The following is a 19926-nucleotide window of genomic DNA, read 5'->3' on the forward strand; positions in this document are numbered from 1 at the left end:
TCTCATGGATTTTATAATGCCAAAGCATTTACCCGCCACGGTAGTGGCATGGGAATCAAAGGACAGATCGGAATCGAAAATGACTCCGAGGTTTCTGGCCGATGAAACTGTCTGGGGTGGAGCAGCAGAGTTATCAGGCCACCACAGAGCGGGACAAAAGGATGCGTTCTTCCCAATGGGCAGGATTTCGGTTTTGCTGGAGTTACAGCGAAGGTGGTTGTTATCCATCCATTGAAAGACCGCTGTGAGGCAGCATTTAAGGTTGAGTTCGGCCAGGTTGGAGTTGTCTTCGAGAGGGATGACAAGCTGAGTATCGTCGGCATAAGACGTGACGATTATGCCGAACGATTCTATGAGTGAAAGCAGGGGGATGAGGTATATGTTGAATAGAAGGGGACTTAAAATGGAGCCCTGGGGTACTCCACACGAGATTTTTTTTTCTTTGGATTGGAAGGGGCCCAGTGAGATGGTCTGAGACCTGTCACTGAGGAAAGACCTGATCCAGGCTAAGGCTGAGTGGGTAATGCCGATATCCATAAGTCTGTTTAGCAGTATGGAGTGGGAAATAGTGTCGAAGGCCGCCGTGAGGTCAAGAAGGATCAGGATGGCCTTCTTCCTCTGATCTTGAAGGTTTTTAATGGTGTCGGTCAGCTCGATCAGGGCGGTCTCGGTGGAATGTCTAGACCGAAAACCGGATTGCTGGGGGTGAAGTAGGTTGTGGGCATCGAGGAAGGCCTTAAGCTCTTTATGGACTAATTGTTCCGTGATTTTGCCCAGTGCGGGTAGCAGGGTGATGGGACGAAGGTTAGTTAGATCAGAGGGGGGTTTGTTCGCCTTTTTCATCAGAGGTTTAACCGTACCTTTTTTCCAGGTAAGTGGGACAGAGCCCGATTTGAGGGAGAGGTTGATTATTTCGTTGATGATGGGGTTTATTTCATCAATGATGATATGAAGGATCTTGGGGGGACAAGGGTCAGAGGGAGAGCCTGATTTGCATGAGAGAATCACTTCTCTGGTTTGAGTTAGAGTTACCGGAGAGAAATGAGTGAGGCAATTTGTGGTCGGGCGAGATTTGTCAAGCTCTGAGAAAGAGAACACCGGGGGGGAAGGGGGAAAGTTGATGTGAATGGAGCTTATTTTTTCCTCGAAGTAGTCGGAGATCTTATCGCACAGCTCTTGTGACGGGGGGATCTCCGGTTGGAGGGCTTTTGGTTTGGTAAAAGACTTTACTATGGAGAAGAGGGTTTGTTGTTTCTGATTGGCGGCATTGATGGCGTTTACATAGTAGGTTTTTTTAGCTGATTTTATAGTTGAGAGATAATTTTTTCTCAGGAGTATGTAGTTGCTACGGTCGTCGTTGTCGTATGATCTACGCCACTTGCGTTCTGCTTTCCTGCAGAGGAGGTGGGCGGCGGTAAGGTCAGGAGTATACCAGGGTGCTTTGTTTTTCGTTATTTTTAGGGTGTTGACTTTTTTATTGGGTGGACATCGTTCGGAGATTTCTTGCGAAAGCCATTTGTTGAAAGAAACAGCATCTTTATCGATGTTTCCAGAGGAAGGGGGGACGTTAGAAGGGGAGAGGGGGTGAGAGATAAGACTTGCCTGCACAGTTTTCCAATTAATGGAGTGAGTGTGTTGGCGGATTGGTTTTTTGCAGTTAGAAGGGAGGACATTGAGAATGTGGAAAGGGATCAGGCTGTGATCCGACCAGATTTGGGGAATGGGGGGTGAGGTGGAGATGGCTGGGAAATTAGAGCAGACACCGTCCAGGGTATGACCAAGGGAGTGTGTGGGCAGCTTGACACTTTGTTGAAGGTCGAAGATGTCCAATGTCTGCAGCAGGTTACTGGTGGAGGGGTCGATCGGTATTTCTAAGTGAAGATTAAAATCGCCCAGGAGGGTGAAGTGAGGGTAGCGGAGAAGGAACTATGCTTCTTGGATGATATATTGGTGGGTGGTGGGTCTGAGGGAGAGCATGATGAGGTGTTAAAGTATTATCAAGAATAGAAAAGCATGGATTGACCATAACAAAATAGGTATTAAACCTAAGAAGAGTATTGTAAAGGCTATTATATCTGAAGTACCCAGCCCTCAAAAGAAGGAGCAGTTAAAGTCTTATTGGGGCTTGTGGAGTACTGCTCTAAATTTATAGGTGATTTTACCAAAAAGGTTGAGCCCATGAGGATGTTATTGAAAAATATGGCTGTGTTTGAATGGGCAAAAGTGTGTGAACGCACATTTACTGATGTAAAAGCATCTGTCAGCAGGTCACAGGCGCTATGTCACTTCAATGTAAACAACAAAATGATAGTGACCACTTACGCCAGCAATGTTGGATTGAGGGCTGTGTTGTCCCAGAGGGTGGATGGACAAGAGAGAATAATAAAATTTGCCTCCTGGAGACTGCAAGGGGCGGAACGGTCCTATTCTACTATTGAAAAGGAGGCATTGGCAAGTTGTTGGGGTATAAATCACTTCAAGTATTAATTGTTGGGTTTACCCTTCACAGTTCGAATGGATCACAAGCCTTTTTTGCACATATTCAAATGTGGTAAAGGACTTGAAGGTGATGTGACCCCAAGAATAACTAGGTGGTGGTGGTTGTTGGTAATGGATTTCAATTTTGTATTGGATTATGTTAAGGGAATGAGAACGTCATTGCAGATTGTTTGCCCCGAATGCCTGTTGGGGATGGTTGGTGTGATAAAGAAGAAGATGAGCAAGTTAAGTGGACGTTTATGAACTGACTGGATTTGCGATGACTGGCGTAGGGCTGTGATGGAAGATGATGAATATGTAAAGTTGAAAAATCTGATTACTGGAGGTTGGAATCAGGAAGTTGGTGATAGTGAGAGGATGAGATCGTATGGTGTGGTCAAGGATAAATGAAGTATTTGCGGGTTCAAGGTGCTATGGGGTGGCAGTGTGGTTCCCCCAAGCATGTTTAAAAGCGAAGTTAATTGTTATGGGACATGAAGGACATTTGGGTAGAAGTTTAACCAAGAAAAGGTTGAGACAGTTTTTCTGGTGGCAAGGAATGGATTGAGAGGTTGAGGTCAAAGTGAGGGATTGTATAGTGTATGTTATTTATGATAATAGCAAAGTGGTGAGCGAATCACCCTTGTGTTGTAAGGAGAACCATGGCAATATTTGGCGATAGATTTTATTGGTCCAGTGGAATGATTGGGAAGAGACACCGTTTTTTGCTGCTCATTGTAGATTACCACAGTAAATGGTTTGTTGTAAAGACTATGGAATACATAATGACAGAGTGTGTTGTGAAAGCCTTAGAGGACATTTTTATGGAAGATGGTATTCCTAGGGTGATTACCAACGACAATGGGGTACAGTTTGTTTCATCTGAGATAGTGAGTTTTTTAGATCACCAGGGGACCAAGTATGAAAATGTGGCATTGTTCAGACCTCAGGTGCATGACTTGGTTGAGAGGGTGAACCGTACCATAATGGAAAACATTAAACTTTTGTTGGCCAATGGATTGTCTTGGAGAGATGAGTTGAATGAGTGTAAATGAAATGTATTGTTGTATGATATGATCACTTTTATAGCATTAAGTTGTCAAATAAAGCATTCTTGACTTGAACTGAACAAAATGGTATGGGCTCATAGAGTGACTCAACATTCCATTACAAGAGTATCACCTGTTATTGCTCTTAAAGAAAGGGAGCCTACTACTAAAGATTCACCCATGTAGTTGCAAGACAAGAGACAGCTCTGGGTTGATCGGGACGCCATGAAATCTAGAGTGAGAGAAAAGCAGAGCATGTGGAAGCAAGGGTATGATCACAAAAAAGGAGTGAAATCTACTCACTGGCGATGTGGAGATTGGGTGGCAAAGAAGAATGGAGGTATTGTTAAAAAAAGGCGAGAGGCAAGTACTCAAACTAGTAGAGTGGTTGGGGTGAAAAAGAATGTGGTTGTGTTGGAGGGTGGTAAAGAATGGAGTTTTGGTAACCTGAGCAAAGTGGTTGGTCTTGATCGCTCTTGAAGGTGTTGTCTTAGTTATGTATCAATTCTCTCAGTATTCTTTTTCACATATGTTGAATTGTTAATTTGGTTATGTTTCTATTCTCTCTGTATATTTTATCATATATGTTGATTTGTTGTTTGGTTGTGTTCGTTTGCAAGGGGGGAGATACATAGGAAACATTCCTATTGGTGATGTAACATGGAATGTTGTGGGGAAAGCTCTGGAACTGGCAGTTAGTGGACGCTGTAAGTTGCTGGAAGTCGCTATACTTGGAGACAATAAAGAAGACTGAATTTATACTTGTGTTGTTTAAATTACTACAAGCAGCTTTGTATACTAATTGACAACAATCAAAGAAAGCTGGTACAAAGAAAGGTATTCACAATCTCTAGGTCAACCCTGACACAGAGTTTTAACTACACAGAATGTGATCACTTTTACAAAAGTAAGGAAGTGGCATGTAACTAGAGGATTGGAAACTGGTCTGGTGGAAAAGGATGTACATATCGGCCAACTCACCCTCTCCAAACCCACGGCCATTTTTTGGATAACATATAATATATAATGCATATAATACATACAATGCAGTCTGTGGTTGAGACTCTGTAATAATACCTAAATTGAATTCCCATCCAGGAAATGTTTTGTTACTGTTTTACTTCTGGAAGCCTCAAACTTCCAGAAGTTTTATGCAATCTCATGCAATTTTGAGTTACTTCTTGAAAATCTATAAAAAATATAAAGGCATGGAAAAGGTTGAAAGTGAATTTTCCCATGTTAATTCACATAGAACATATGCAGCAATGAGCACTGCATTTTCACCAAATTTGGATGAGGTAAAGTAGCTTGGTCCAAATCCCAGACCTTTCGGATATCATGGAAAGCTCCCCATTAGTTTTTGTAAAAAAGACTATCAGCCTAATGAGGTAAAAATAGTTCTGCCATTTCAAGTGGTGGCAAGCTCAATTCATAACATTGTCAATAAAATTGTTTTTTAAATGTGACTGTTTAGTGAAAGTCTTCAACGTTAAATGTTTTCATCTCATCTTGAAATTGTGATTTTGAGCTGAAGAAAGTCTCTGTGGCACTGGTTAACCACGATTGTCCGTACTTAACTGATTAGGGCATTGCAAAAACCTTTGGATCAAGAACATACATATTTCGGATTATAAAATCGTGATTTCTGAAATAAAATTATGATTCTGCAATAAAATCTTGATCTTGAATGTTATGGCAAAACTACAATTTAATGTTAATAAGTAGATTTTGCTTTCTGAATAACTTTGTCCTATTTCGATAAATCTGCATAGTATATGGCACACAAATCATGTTTTCACCTTACTTTTGTGAAGCTGTGTGTGAATCTGTCAATAGGGGTAAAATTAAAAGGGTAAGTGTCATAAAAGTAGCGTTTTCCATTTTAAGTTTCATACCAGAAAAATGATTGAAAAATATTTCTGAATAAACAGAGTTTAATAGGAAGATATACTTATAATCAGATATACCTGCTTGGTGCAACCGAGTACAGTAGTGTTCAATGTATTTGTGTTATAAAATGGGAATTGATGGACATCAAAGAGTTACTGATGTTTCTTTTGACCGTGTTTTCACAAAGTGTTCCAGATCTGAATCAAAGGGTAAACGAAAGTAGAGTAAAAAGTCATACTTGATGGAGTTCACATATCTAGGAGATTTGATTGGCTGGCTATGACTTGAAATATTTGTGTCATGGCCTCCATTTTGTTATGCATGGGATCAGCAAATGACTGAGGGCCCTATGTTGTAGAAAAATAAGTCTTTGGGGACATATGAGTGCAGGATGAGCATCAACCAACCCAGTGGGAATGTAGGGTGTCAGAGAGATAGACACTGCCCTGAAAAACAGCCATAAATGTAGCTTCTTCCACAGTATCATATGAACCATTCAAAGGACCCATGGATAACACAGCTGACATTTTATCAATCATCAGATTCCCAGATATATCAGTGGACAGAATGAGAACATTATTATTGAAGGGGCCAAAAACAGGTGTTATGGGATCACTACCTGACCCGGGAAAGGGGGCAGTTGGAGGGAGGAGGTTAAAAGAAAATAAAGATCCTCTGATAAACAAAAAACTCACTGTATTCCCAAACGTAAATCTACAGAGCGGGTCTAAAAGACGCTTGAGACACTCCAGATCCTCAGTGCCATCCATGGATTCATTATACGATTGAGGGATTTAACACACAATGCACCTGGTAATGGCCTAAGGTTGCATAAGTTGTTATTGGATACTGTATTTCATGCAGGGCTTGGTCTTTCACCTATTCCGGCCCTAGATCCAGAGCTTGCTACAACTGGGTTAAAGGCATTGGCAGTTGGTTTGGCAGCTAGATGGGCTGAGTGTAGTTAAAGGCCTACACCCAGAAATCACTGACCACAACAAAAGAAGTGCACAGTTGGTCCTGTGGATAGAAGGGCTGGGTGCAATATGTTGCAAATGGCTAAGCCCTGTGCCCAGTCTATGCCCAGTTATTTTGGGTTATACAGGGTTGGGTGCAAGGAGTGGCTAAACATGATACCATGTTAGTGGGTGATGGGCCAGGTCAATTGTCATGACCCCACCCTGACCTGGGAATACAGTGACCATGGACAATGGAGCTAGGTGTTGAGTGCAGACTGTGACTGAAGACTAAGGTGACCATCTCACTCGATGCCATTACGGACGCTGTTGTCAGTCCTACGCTTTGGTACGAAAACCACATACATTTTGTGGAATGTGGTGTAAGTGTGCCTACATTAAGGTAAATAGTCTACACCACTTACTTGTAATTATTTGAAGGTGAAAATCCCAGGACCAGAAACAGTGTCCATAACGTCATGAAGTGAGGTAGTCACCCTACTGAACACTATAAACTGTACCCATTGCCGCTACGTCAAGGGCTGTGCACATTAGTCCTCTGTTATAGCAAGGGAATAATGGACAGAAAAACTTTTTAAAGGTGCACTATAGTTAAGTTTGCTCATAAAAAATCTATTTTGTTCATTAAAAAAACCTTTTAAAATGTCCTCTCAAGAGTGACATTTGGGCTCCAAAGCAAAATCCCAACATCAATTAAATTCTCCAGTAATTGAAAACTACTCAAACCATAACTGATCATATTGTATTGTTTAGCAGCTTGTTTACAGTGCTTCATACCCAGTGCAGGTATTTTTGGATGTGTAGCACGCTACCCCTTAGGGAAGTGCATGGTAGGTAGAATGTTGTCTTTGATGGGAGTATGTGAAAATTGTTTGATATTGTGTGTCAGTGGCCAGAGATGTGCTCTCAGATTGTCTTAGGATGCAGTTCGTAGTAGAATAATGGCTAGGGAAATGTAACAGACACACTTTTGCTGAAACTACAGTTATCTATGCAGATACCTTATTATGATGATGGTTTTCTATTACGTTTTGCATCCACTTTCTGTGCTTATCACAGAACAATTTAAAAGTAGGGGTAGAACCTGCATGTATGTACTATATTAAAGACTTCCAAAGTCCAGCGGTTAGGCCCAGTTACCTGTAGCCACTGACTGCCTCTCTATTTGGTACTTTATGCTTACATACTGTGGATTGATTGGTAGTCAAGCAGATATTCGCTCTTTTAGGAAGGTAGATTATGACCGCTGGCATATATCTTTGCACTACAAACATGTTGTGCTTACAGTATGCTGTGGTAATCCTAAATTTATTGGGTAATTTGAAAGTATTGTTATGGTTTACAAAGTTGCAACTACAGCCCTGATTAAAATTGTCTGTGTTAGTATTCCAGATGTGGCAATTCTCAATCAGTCTGAATGACTCAAACAGCCTACACATAGTACAGTGAACCTGATGGGCCTTCAATGGTGGTTTTTCGGGTATCTGCAGCATTGTGGTATTTTCTGGATAGGATGAGCTGCACTGGTCAGGTTGGTCCGATCATCTCAGGTGTAGTGCACTATGGTGATCATGGAAATATTTGGATGCTGACATACAGAACTAAGCCATCCAATTTCAGTGATCATTGGTTATTCCATATGGTGATTTCCTATGTGATGTCATGAGCTGTGAATGGCGAGAGCATGACACCTCACCAAAATGCCATGTGGCCATCTACTGCAAAAGTCCTAAACATATAAGGATCTTGGTGTCATCTTAAAAAAACAAATAATCAAGACAAAGACATGATTGTAACTGTAGCTTAAAAGTCAATTTATCCTAGAAATTCTTATCACATTTTGGGCACACTGTACATATGCATATGTAAGAATGCATTAAAAGCTCAAACCTCTTAGGTAAAGTAATGGAGCACTGTACTCGGAAGGCAAAGGGATACAGTAACATTGAATATTTCAGTATTCGTCTAATGAAGCAATGAAGGCAATAATGGAGCAGGGTGTATGCGAAATAAAACCTGCTCGGATTGAACTCCTCATTGTGTGGATTGTTAACAAAATGGTGGGAAAATGAACAGTGCAAAACTAAAAAGGGGAAAGATTAAAACTGCGCAAGCACGTGCTTGGTGTTTTTAGTACTTTTGTAGTAGGCCACAAATGCAAACTATTAGTGCAGAAATAACAGCCAAAAGTAACAAGTTTCTTTTTCACTAACTGTTTTAAAATAATATATATAATGAAAGAAAATGCAAGCAAATCATTTATGGTGGAGTTTTGTATAATGACAACAATAATCACACGTGGATTTGTTTTTCCTAGAGAGCAATTTACTGTTCTGCATAGAAGGACTCAAGAGTCTTTTTAGGTTTTAATTTGTTTATTATAATGTAGACTGAAAAAATATGAAATTTGTCCTTCATGAGTTCCTGATGATGGCCAAGGTTGTGTGGAGGAAACAGTGAACATTATGAATGGAACTTTCTTGCCGAGCAGAGTATGTGGACACTTGTACTACAAGATTGATACATTAGTGAGATGGAGAAATTTGCAAGCCGCGAACAAGATTATCTGAGTTTCCTCTGCTTAAGGTTGATGACGAAAGTAATCTAAAGACAAAGAAACTGTTGAAAAGTTAGGCACATCGAAAGTGGGGTAACTAGACAACCCTTCGTTTAAACCAATGGGATTCAAGAATTTTCCATGTGATGATACATGGGGGTTAGATCTTTAGTGAGTTAAGGGTATGACTATTAGCACTGAAAGGGTTGGGGCGCGTTCATTATTTTGTTTTTGTGTGAGGAGAGAGCTGTGTTGCTGTTTCCCAACTTAATTGGTTGGTTGGTTGTTCTGATGATCCTGACTCTTTGACTTTGCACCTCATATCTTCTTGAGGATGCCCCAACTTACTCTCTCGGCCGGAGAGTAGCTTACCAGATTTCTAGTATTTTGTGCAATTGGTTCGTATGATATTCTGAATTTGCATTTATCTTATCTGCAACGACTTTAATCTTTTGTCTATCCACTCTCTCAAGACATTGATAATTGAGATGTGTAATTGTGAGTTACTATGATTCGAGCTGAATTGTACTTGATGAGCATTTCACATTTATATAGATAAAGCATATTGATAAGAAAACAGAGTTTGTCTTTATTAATGTCAATTAATTATATTGCTTGATTATTCCTTTATTTAGGTTCTTATTTAGAATTCTGTCAACCCTTTGCCAATCCCTGACCACTAAATAAGATTCATCGGAGAGAAAAGAAGATAAAATAGATTGTAGAAATTTGGTAAAATGTTTTAAACTCATGCAGTGTGAAAGGGATCCCTAAGTATTAAATTGGATCCAGATGATAGAAATTTGCAAACTCCCTTTCCGCTGGATCAGCATTATGTGAATAGCACAAATATTTAATCTAAAAAAGCATTACCTTGGTCCCATCAACGCCCATTGTTGTGCGAAAAACAAGTGAAACATGCAGAGAATGTACAGTTGTTGGTGTGTGAAGGTACGTCAAGATGAGTACTTCTGGGGGTAAAAACTAAATCGGTGGTGCTAAAGATTTTCTTGGATATAGCATTCAATAGTATCACAGATTCAGAAAATTGCATCTTCTTAATGTTCTTCTGGATCACGAAGCTGAACAATCACCTTGGTTTGAGAAAGAATTGCAATACAATGTTTCCTACCTCAGTCCAATGGTTCCTGTTATCACAGCACAGACGGCTGAAATCAGCATACAAATGCCCCAGGCCAGGTAACTGCACCAGTGTGGTAATACTTTGTGGACATTGAAAACTGGCTGTCCTGAAAGGCTGCTGTACTCTAAGATAATGGAAATGTAGAAGTAAAATGTGTATAGTTACTTGCAAAAAGGTTACTGCGCTGCTTATAAGCCGGAGGCATACATATATTCATGCCAAAGGAAGCATATGTGTTATCTTGTGCGTTGTTCAAATATTCAGAACATTATATCATACCCTCAATAGCAAAGCATCAATATCATGTACAGTAATACAACAAGTTGGTATTTTTCCCTGAAAAGAAACAGTTAACCATATAACACTGGAGGACTTCTTCAAGAGATAGCATTGCTTCTTAAAAACACATTACTAAGAGGGTCATTCCAAAGAGAGAAATTAGGTTCGAGTTTGAGTCATACTCTTGACACCTCACACAATTTTCAACGGGCATTGCAAGTGACTACGGACATTTGCATTTATCTCCTTTAATTTCTGACATTTACAGATGCCAACTTCAAGTGTAATAGATCTGGGAATTTAGAAACCATGAGAACTTAACAAATATGTAATTGTATCATCTGATTGGACAGTCTTATGGGAACAGCGTATAGGTGTGTAAAATGTGATATCTTTGTGTTTTGTGGAAGATGAGGTCACTTTTAATATAGAAGGTCTTAGAGTGCTCTCTGAGAGTGGACTAAATTTCCCTAGTCCTTCCCTTCTGAGGCGACCCCTTATTGGTTTGTCCTCTGTTTTATTAGATTTTGCTTCAATTTGAACTGCATATTAATGAGACATACATACTTCTGATTATTAATTTATGCTAACCTGATTTTGCTTTTTGGAAACCAGGCTCCAGAGTGGGGCAACACACTCCTTAGGGAATTAGCACCACTCTTGGTCTATCTTATAGTACTTTACAGTCCTTATATAGGTAACAAGTAAGAGTTGAAATTAAGCTAAACAACAAACATGTAATATAGAAATTACCAGCTAGAAAATGTCTACTGTAGCTGAAAACAGACATCTTTAGTTCATTCGCCCTGGCGACTATCCAGGGTCATAGAGATCAATGCTGTAGCTGGTGCAGTGTTACCTGGGCTCAGAGACAAGAGGGTGGGGGCATTGTATTCATTGCGCCTCCCAGGAACCTGGCTCTGTTGACGCTTCCTGGGGAGCAGCAGGGAAGTGACAGAGACAAAGAGACACACAGGCAAGCATTAAGAGGCTGTGGTCACAGTGCTCTCCATGGGAATGACTGAGAGATAGCTATTTATAAAGAAAAGAAGGGTGGAGAGGAGAACAGAGAACAATAGAAAAGGACTGCAATGAAGATAAAGAAAAGAAGAATAGCAAGAAGGGAGGCAGGCAACATGAAAGGAAACAGGTCCGGAGTGGCTAGAAATATGACGGCAACTAGGAATGTGATAGAAAAAACATGGTCAAGATATAAAGGAGGGAGAAAGAAGGGAAGTGACAGAAAGTATAAGGAAACGGACCAAGGAGATACAAAAGAACAACAATGAGACGGTGAAAAACAGAACAAACAAGAGGGGAATGAGAATGGAAAAACAGACATGGGATGGTAAAGAAAAGAGGAAGAGAAGAGAAAAAGAATGGAAAAAAGAGGGGACAGGTAAGGAAAGGTAAATAGATAGGATGGACAGAAATAAAGGATAAAAACAGTGGGAAAACAAGAGGAACAAAGAAGATATGTGTTTGGGAGAAGGGAGATTTGAATGAAGCGAGAGTAAAAGTAAAGGCAGATTTGGAAAGGACGACAATGAAGATGAGCAATGAAGATGAGCAATGAAGATGAGATCAAGGGGAGTGAAAAAATGGTGAAAGGACACCAGGATGCGTGAGAGTGGAAAAGAGGCAAAATGAAATCATGCAGTGGACAGAATTTAAAAGGAGAGTAGATGTGAGAGGAGAGAGCGGAATGTTAGGGAAAAGAAGAAAGACACGTACAATGAGCAGCTTTAAGTAGAGGTTTAGCTATTGTTAGTGCAGTAGGTACTGTAGCACTGGTGCCTAGAGGAGTGAGGGGCTAGCTTAACATGTACCCAGGGGTTGGGGTCACACGACACTTTTGCTACATAACTGCACATATCTCTGACATATACTTAACGCACAAGTTACTACTTGTGTAACGATATATCTGTAAGAGACATTAGTTAGTATTAGATTCCTTACCTTAGAATATCCCCAGGCGTCAGACTGGATCCGGAAACTTTTGCGTAGCAGTACCCTTGCGCGTCGGTAGGCGTCGTCTGCGGCTCAGCGTCCGTCGTCGGCGTCGTGGGCGCCGTGATGACGTCGTCGGAGTACTTAGACGCCGCCTCTGCGTGCTGACGTCAGTTCTTAGACACAGCTTTTCCGCGCCAGAAACGCAGAGCCATGTTAAAAACCAACACTGGTGCCATTGAAACTAGGGCCCTGAAAGGGGGTAACCCTAACCTTAGATATCGGTTCGCAGAACGGGGAGGATGGGTGGGTCGGTAAGGAATCTAATACTAACTAATGTCTCTTACAGATATATCGTTACACAAGTAGTAACATGTGCATCTGAAAGAGACACGTTAGTATTAGATTCCTTACCTTAGAATAGATACCCCAGCAATACCAACCCCGGTGGTGGGTCTGCGAACCAATAATCACACCAGAAAGTGCTGGAGGACAGAACGGCCAAAGAAGCCATCCCTCCAGACTTGGCTGTCCAGGCAGTAGTGTCTTGCAAACGTGTGCAGCGATGCCCACGTAGCTGCCTGACAGATGTCTTGTAAAGGCACTCCCCGGCCCAGGACAGTTGTAGTCGCCGTGGCTCGGGTAGAGTGAGCCCGCAATCCAACAGGGGGCTCCTTTTTAGCCAAGGAGTAGCATGCCTGGATACACAAGATGATCCACCGGGAGATGATCCTCTTGTGCACCGCTTTCCCCTTCTTAGCGCCCAAGTAACAAACAAAGAGTTGGTCATCCACCCGGAACTGGCATGTGCGATCCAAGTAAAATTAGAGCGCACATTTTGGGTCCAGACGGTGGAGCCGCTCTTCCTCTTTAGAGGGATGCGGTGGCGGGAAGAAGGTTGGCAAGGTGATAGGCTGCCCGATGTGAAAGGCCGTGACAACCTTGGGCAGGAAAGATGGCTTAGTACGCAACACCACTTTGTCCGGATGGACAGAAGGGAAAGGTGGAGTACAAGAAAGGGCCTGGAGCTCACTCACTCTCTTGGCAGAGATGATGGCAACCAGGAAAGCAGTCTTCAGAGTAAGAAGGCGGAGAGGACAGTTGTGAAGTGGCTCAAAGGGAGCGCACATCAGAAACGTAAGAACCAGGTTCAAGTCCCACTGAGGCATCACAAACGGAACAGGAGGGAATGTGTGTGTGATGCCCTTTAGAAATCTATTTACAATAGGGGACTGGAACAAAGAAGGTTGATCAGGCAGCCTTAGAAAGGCTGAAAGGGCAGAAAGGTAGCCCTTGATAGTGCCCAGAGCAGAGCCCTGCCGGGCAAGAGAAAGAAGGAAGAGAAGAAGCTCAGAAAGAGGGGAAGCAAGAGGATCCACAGCCTTTGCTGTGCACCATGCCACAAATCTGTTCCACCTCAAAGCGTATACCGACTTTGTGGAGGGACGCCTGGCTGCCAGAATGACGTTACAGACTTCAGGAGGCAAGTCAAATGGCCTCAACTGTCGCCGCTCAATCTCCAAGCATGGAGGTGGAGACTGGACAGGTTCGGGTGGAGGACTGTCCCCTCCTGCTGCGACAGAAGGTCCTCCTGAAGAGGCAGACAAACCGGGGGATCGACTGACATACTGAGTAGCTCTGGATACCAGTACCTTCGAGCCCAAGGATGACTTGGGCCCGGTCGCGCTTGATCTTCTTCAGCACTCTGGGCAGAAGTGGTATAGGCGGAAAGGCGTACAGTAGACCGCAGCTCCACTTGCGACGAAAAGCGTCTCGGGGCGAGAGCCGCCTTGGAAATTCCAACGCGCAGAACTGATGACATTTCACGTTCTCTTCGGTGGCGAATAGATCTAACCAAGGCTCTCCCCATTGCTGAAAGAGGCCTTGCGCCACGTCCGAGTTCAGACGCCATCCGTGATCCATCATGCACCGACGGCTGAGCTCGTCCGCCCTGGCGTTCAGAGAACCTGCCAGGTGTTGAGCCACCAGGGTCACGCCCTGGCGTTCCAGCCATTGCCAGAGGCGCAGAGCCTCCTGGCAAAGGGTCCACGACCCCACCCCGCCCTGTTTGTTGCAGTACCACATGGCGGTGGTGTTGTCCGTGAACACCTGCACTACACTCCCCCGGACAGAGGGGAGGAATGCTTTCAGTGCTAGACGAATCGCCCGTAACTCCAACAGGTTGATGTGGAGCCGGGCCTCCGCCGGAGACCAGAGGCCTCTGATTTCCGCCTCTCCCATGTGGCCTCCCCAGCCCTGGAGGGACGCATCCGTCACAACTACGTGCTCCGGTTGGGGAAGGGAGAGGGATCTGCCGCTGACCCAATCGCGGTCCGTGAGCCACCACTGCAGCTGTCTCGCAGTGCCCTCCGAGATCAGGGCGTGGTCGGATAGGTTGCCCTGATGCTGGGCCCACTGAAACTTCAGGTCCCACTGCAGAGCCCGCATCCGCCACCTGGCGTGATGCACCAGCAGGATGCAGGAGGCCATCAGCCCCAGAAGCCGCAGCGTCAACCTGACCAAGACCCGGGATAACGGCTGAAAGATGGGAATCAGAGCCTGAATATCCCGGACCCGCTGTTCGGGTGGATAAACCCGAAACCGCGCCGAGTCGAGAACCGCTCCGATGAAAAGGAGCTTCTGAGAGGGGCACAGGTGTGACTTCGGCACATTGATGGAGAACCCCAGCCGGTGCAGGAGATCTGCCGTTGTCTGGAGGTGGTTGACAACTGTCTGGGGCGAGCCCGCCTTCAACAACCAGTCGTCGAGGTAGGGGAAGACTGAAACCCCTAACCTGCGCAGATGAGCTGCGACCACCGCCATCACCTTTGTGAACACCCGCGGGGCGCTGGTAAGGCCGAAGGGGAGCACGGTATACTGAAAGTGCTCGTGGCCAACCTTAAACCGCAGGTAGCGCCGGTGGGCCGGCAGGACGGGGATGTGGAAATAAGCGTCCTGCAAGTCCAACGCTACCATCCAGTCTCCTGGGTCCAGGGCAGCTAGGACCTGAGCCAGTGTCAGCATCTTGAACTTCTCCTTCCGGAGGAAGCCGTTGACGTTCCTTAGGTCCAAGATAGGGCGTAGGCCCCCTTTGCCCTTCTTGGGTACCAGAAAGTAGTGGGAGTAGCAACCACACCCTACTTCTGGCCCAGGAACGCGCTCGATGGCCCCCTTGGCCAAGAGGACCATAACTTGCTCCTGCAGAAGTTGCAAATGATCCCCCGATACACGGTGGTTCTGCGGTGGCATGGCTGGAGGAGTCGCCTCGAAGGGTAGGGAGTAGCCCCTTCGGACGATCTGCAGCACCCACCTGTCCGAAGTGACGGTGCACCAGTGGAGGTGGTGATGGCCAACCCTGCCCCGCACTGGCGTCACATGGGCCTGAAAGCACGGACTAGGAGGGTTTTGAGGCGGATGCTGCGAGGGAAGGTGTGGACTGACCTCGCCGTTGTCCCCAACCGCCGGGACGGCGGTTCCCATGGCCGCCACCGCGTTGGGTATTACCCTGCGGAGCGTGGCTGGCAGCACGTGTGGGTACACCCCTTCCGTGGCCACGAAAGGAATGAAAGGCAGCCGATTGCTGGCGCGGGGCCGAGAGGCCAAAGGACTTGGCCGTAGCCCTGGAGTCCTTAAAGCGCTCGAGCGCATGGTTTGCCTTGTCGCTAAAGAGGCGACGGCCATCAAACGGCATGTCCATCAAGGTGTTCTGGACATCGGCCGAGAAGTTGGCGGACCTCAACCTGGCGTGACGTCTGACCGCCACCGTCGTTGCCATCGCTCTACCCAGTGAGTCGGTGGTATCCAGCCCACACCGTATAGCCTTCAACGGACACTCTGGCAGCACTTCCGCAACCGTATCCCACAGAGAGTGGGTGTAGCGGCCCAAGAGGCATGCAGTGTTGGAAGACCGCAGTCCCAGACTAAGGGACGAGAAGATCTTTTTGCCGTACTGCTCGTACCTCTTGGATTCCCTGTCCGGCGGTGCCGACGGGAATGCGGTCTGGGAATTGGAGGCCTGGATGACCAGGCTCTCGGGGGTAGGAAGTGCCCAGAAGAACGTCGGTCAAGGCCTCATTAAAGGGCAGCAGAGGCTCGGCCGAGCTTGACTGCGGTTTAAGGACCTCAGTGAGGAGATTAGTCCTCACGGCCGTGACGGGGAGCTCAAGGCCCAAGGCCTTGGCAGCCCTCATCAACACCACACTGTAGGTTGCCCCCTCCTCCGAAGCCACGATAGGAGGGGAGACAAAACCAGTGTCTGGAGAGGTGTCCAGGCCACTGGCCTCCCCAAGGTCTCCTTCCCAGTCCTCATGAGACTGACACTCTCGGGTCAGAGGGTCCTCAGACCCCTCCCAATCCCCTTCATCACCCATCTCCTGAAACTCAGGGTTCTCAACTAATGGGGCCTGCTCATAGAAGTGAAACTCCCCAAACGACGTCTGGAGCGGCGCCCATCGGGGCCGTCCCGACGTCGGAACAGGAATGAAGGGGGCATCGGGGACAGCGCCGCCTGAGGACGGCGCTGGAGGCGACACCTGATGGTCCGACGCCGGGGAGGTCGTAAGGTCCACCGGCGACGATCCAGATCCCAAAGAAGGTCTAGCGGCATCCCGCGGCGCCAGGCCCGAAGTAGCTGGCGGCGCCGGGGTCGCTGTACCCTGCGGCGCCGGCCCGAAGGCACCGGTGGCGGCGGCATAGCGGGAACCTGCGGCGCCGGGCCCGAAGGCGTCGCCGGCGTCAGGGCCGAAGCACCCGATGGCGTCGGGGCCGAAACCCCCGACCCACTAGAGGCCCCAGACGGGTCCGCTGGGCCCGAAGGCGCCGCAGAGCCCGTCGGAGGAGAGAGTTTCCTCATGGCCATGAGGAAGCGCTCGATCTCCTCCGGCGTCGCGTTGAGCCCAGGGACTGGAGGGTGTGGAGCTGAACGCGGCGCCCGTGACTCCGACGGAGCCGCGTGGGCGGTGTCACCCGAACCCCCGGCCACATCGCGCGAGCGTCAGTGGGGAGTCCGCAGAGCGAGGACGCCTCTTGGACTTCTTGTGCTTCTTACCTGACGACGACTTCGACCCGGAGGAGTGCGGCCTACTCTCGGAGCTGTGGTGGCTCCGAGCCCGCGACCTGTCCCTCGACCTCCCGTGGGACCAAGACCTCTCGCGGCGCGGGACCGACTGCCGGAGTTCGAGTCGCCTGCGGGACCGCTCCCGCCTGGCTTTCGAAGAGAGGGCCCAGCAGTCGGAGCAGGCCTTGTCGTCGTGATCGACGCCTAGACAAGTTAAACACAGGTGGTGAGGATCCGTGACCGACATCGTGCGGTCGCAATCCTCGCAGTGCTTAAAGCCGGGCATCCCTACGGCACCAATCGGAGTCGAAAGACTTCGAGAAATGATCAAAAAACGATCAAAAAGTTAGTCAAAAATTGACTAGGGTTACTGCTTTTTCCAGATATGCGCTTGCTGGCGCGGAAAAAAGAAGAACTGACGTCAGCACGCGGAGGCGGCGTCTAAGTACTCCGACGACGTCATCACGGCGCCCACGACGCTGACGACGGACGCGGAGCCGCAGACGACGCCTACCGACGCGCAAGGGTACTGCTACGCAAAAGTTTCCGGATCCAGTCGGACGCCTGGGGATATTCTAAGGTAAGGAATCTAATACTAACGTGTCTCTTTCAGATAAAATATTTACCAGTGACGATGGGCAAAGCGGAAGGTGTTGTTCTAAAATCAATTCATAACAATTCTATTCACACTATATGTAAGCCTTTTTTTCTAATACTTAGCTTGACCTAATGTAGAAATTTAGATAGAATAAGATGATATCCACACAAAACTTTTATAAGTTAAGAAATTGCCTATAAGTCTTCCCAGTGTTCTGAAATAGAAGCCCTGAATTATAAAGATGAGGTAGACATTCCCCCTGATGTTGACTGCTAGATTAGAGAATCAAAGCTCACAAGGACAGGTCAGAAGGATGATGATGGTAGTCATGAGAATCAGAATGAATTCACTCCATGATTTACTGAATATTTAAAGAGAGGAAATATTAAGAAATCACACATAAGACTGCCTCATCAGCCAAGAAAAATTTAATTCTTTTGCCCAGCTGGAATTAATATTTGTGCCATTCAGCACAATCCTGGATTACAAGACATGTCAATTCGAAAGGTGATGTCAAGATAGGATGAAACACAGAGTCACATACCTAGATTCTGACTTGCATTTTGTGTCATCTGTGGGCATCTCGAGAGCTTTATCTATGATTTTTTTAGTGAGTTTGGGTTGGTGATCATCATAGCCCATATGTCATTACTGGGGTGAGTCACCCAAGTCAAAGTGAAGTGAACGAACCAGTACACAAAATTATGTTGACATGGGTAATTCAACAGAGATGACATAAACTGTATAGCACAGATGGATGTTATCACCGTCTTTGTGGGTTTCTGTTGGACCCTAGCATTGGCTTACCTATAACACTGCATCTCAGTATTCGCCTCTCGTGCTTACTCACTGGAAAAATGGCAGGAGCAAAATAAAAGTGATGTACAGGAACAGAGAGATGCGGAAAGACAATTGAGTTTAAGGGGTGGGACCTATACCTGGCCGTCAATGGGTTCCCTATTAAGGATTGGTCCAACCCTTAGTGTACAAATCTCCCACCATACACATAATCAAGGGCTTGGAATATGTGAGAATGCCAGGAGGAGAACTGGCTATGAAATAGAGGGCTACCTAGACAGTTCAAGGCTGGTCAAGGAAGGAGGACGATGTATCCTTAAAACCTTTTCATCAGGTAAGTGGAGTAAGGTGTTCAAAGGAAGGTAAGATGGTGATTTTCTGAGTAATGGGTCATGAAGCAAGCCAGGTTTATTCCGATAACCTTAATTTATTTTCCACAGGTGAATGTTAGCTTTTTAGAATGCTCACAGCAGCTGATGTACATATCCAAACAACCTTCCTTTCTCTTCCACAGAAATAAACCTTGCTGAATGCCAATCCAAATCTTCTGCAGTGTAAAGGAATGCCGCACATCATTTGGGACATATGTGTTTTGGGGTGCTACAACTTCATATTTGATATAATAAAATCAATAAAAAAACATTCTAATGACTCCAGAGTTTCTTAACCATATCTGGCCCAAGGTCAGAAATCGGATTCATCCTGTATCTTCAGAAAGAACATGGCTGCGCTTTTGTCTATAAAAATCAAATCTACTTTTCCTTGGCAAGACAAGCAAAACATGTATAGAGACAAATTAAAAAACCCTAGTCCCAGAACCTTGATGTGGCCTCACTGATTATAACTTCTCAAATACATAACCCACCTGAACAAAGTTCATTATTATGGAGAATGTGCAGTTACAACAATGACTACATGAATGATGTGGTCATTTTCTTGAATATGCAAGCTGATACTTTGAATTAAGCTATAGAACCCGAGGTTTATTGACAAAAGGGCTTCTGGTCAGCATGAACCGTAAGGCAATCTGCAGCTGTGTCTTCTGCATCGGAGTCATGCATTAGAAATATTCAATTTAAAAGGTTACCTATTAAAATATAACTTACAAAATGGAAAGTAATCCAGCACCGAGTCTTCCAATTATTAAAAC

General features: G+C 45.5%; 1 protein-coding gene across 1 annotated transcript in view; it reads right to left on the reverse strand.

Annotated features, from left to right (window-relative positions):
• PKD1L1 (polycystin 1 like 1, transient receptor potential channel interacting) overlaps positions 1 to 19926 on the reverse strand; it is a 1793388-nt gene that overhangs the window by 490278 nt on the left and 1283184 nt on the right. Inside the window, exon 49 of the mRNA XM_078688182.1 lies at positions 10084 to 10219. Within this exon, the coding sequence (XP_078544308.1) occupies positions 10084 to 10219 (136 nt within the window). The remainder of the gene's footprint in view (positions 1 to 10083; positions 10220 to 19926) is intronic.

This window comes from Lissotriton helveticus, chromosome 4_1 (assembly GCF_964261635.1).
Source record: "Lissotriton helveticus chromosome 4_1, aLisHel1.1, whole genome shotgun sequence".
NCBI classification, from domain to species: Eukaryota; Metazoa; Chordata; class Amphibia; order Caudata; family Salamandridae; genus Lissotriton; species Lissotriton helveticus.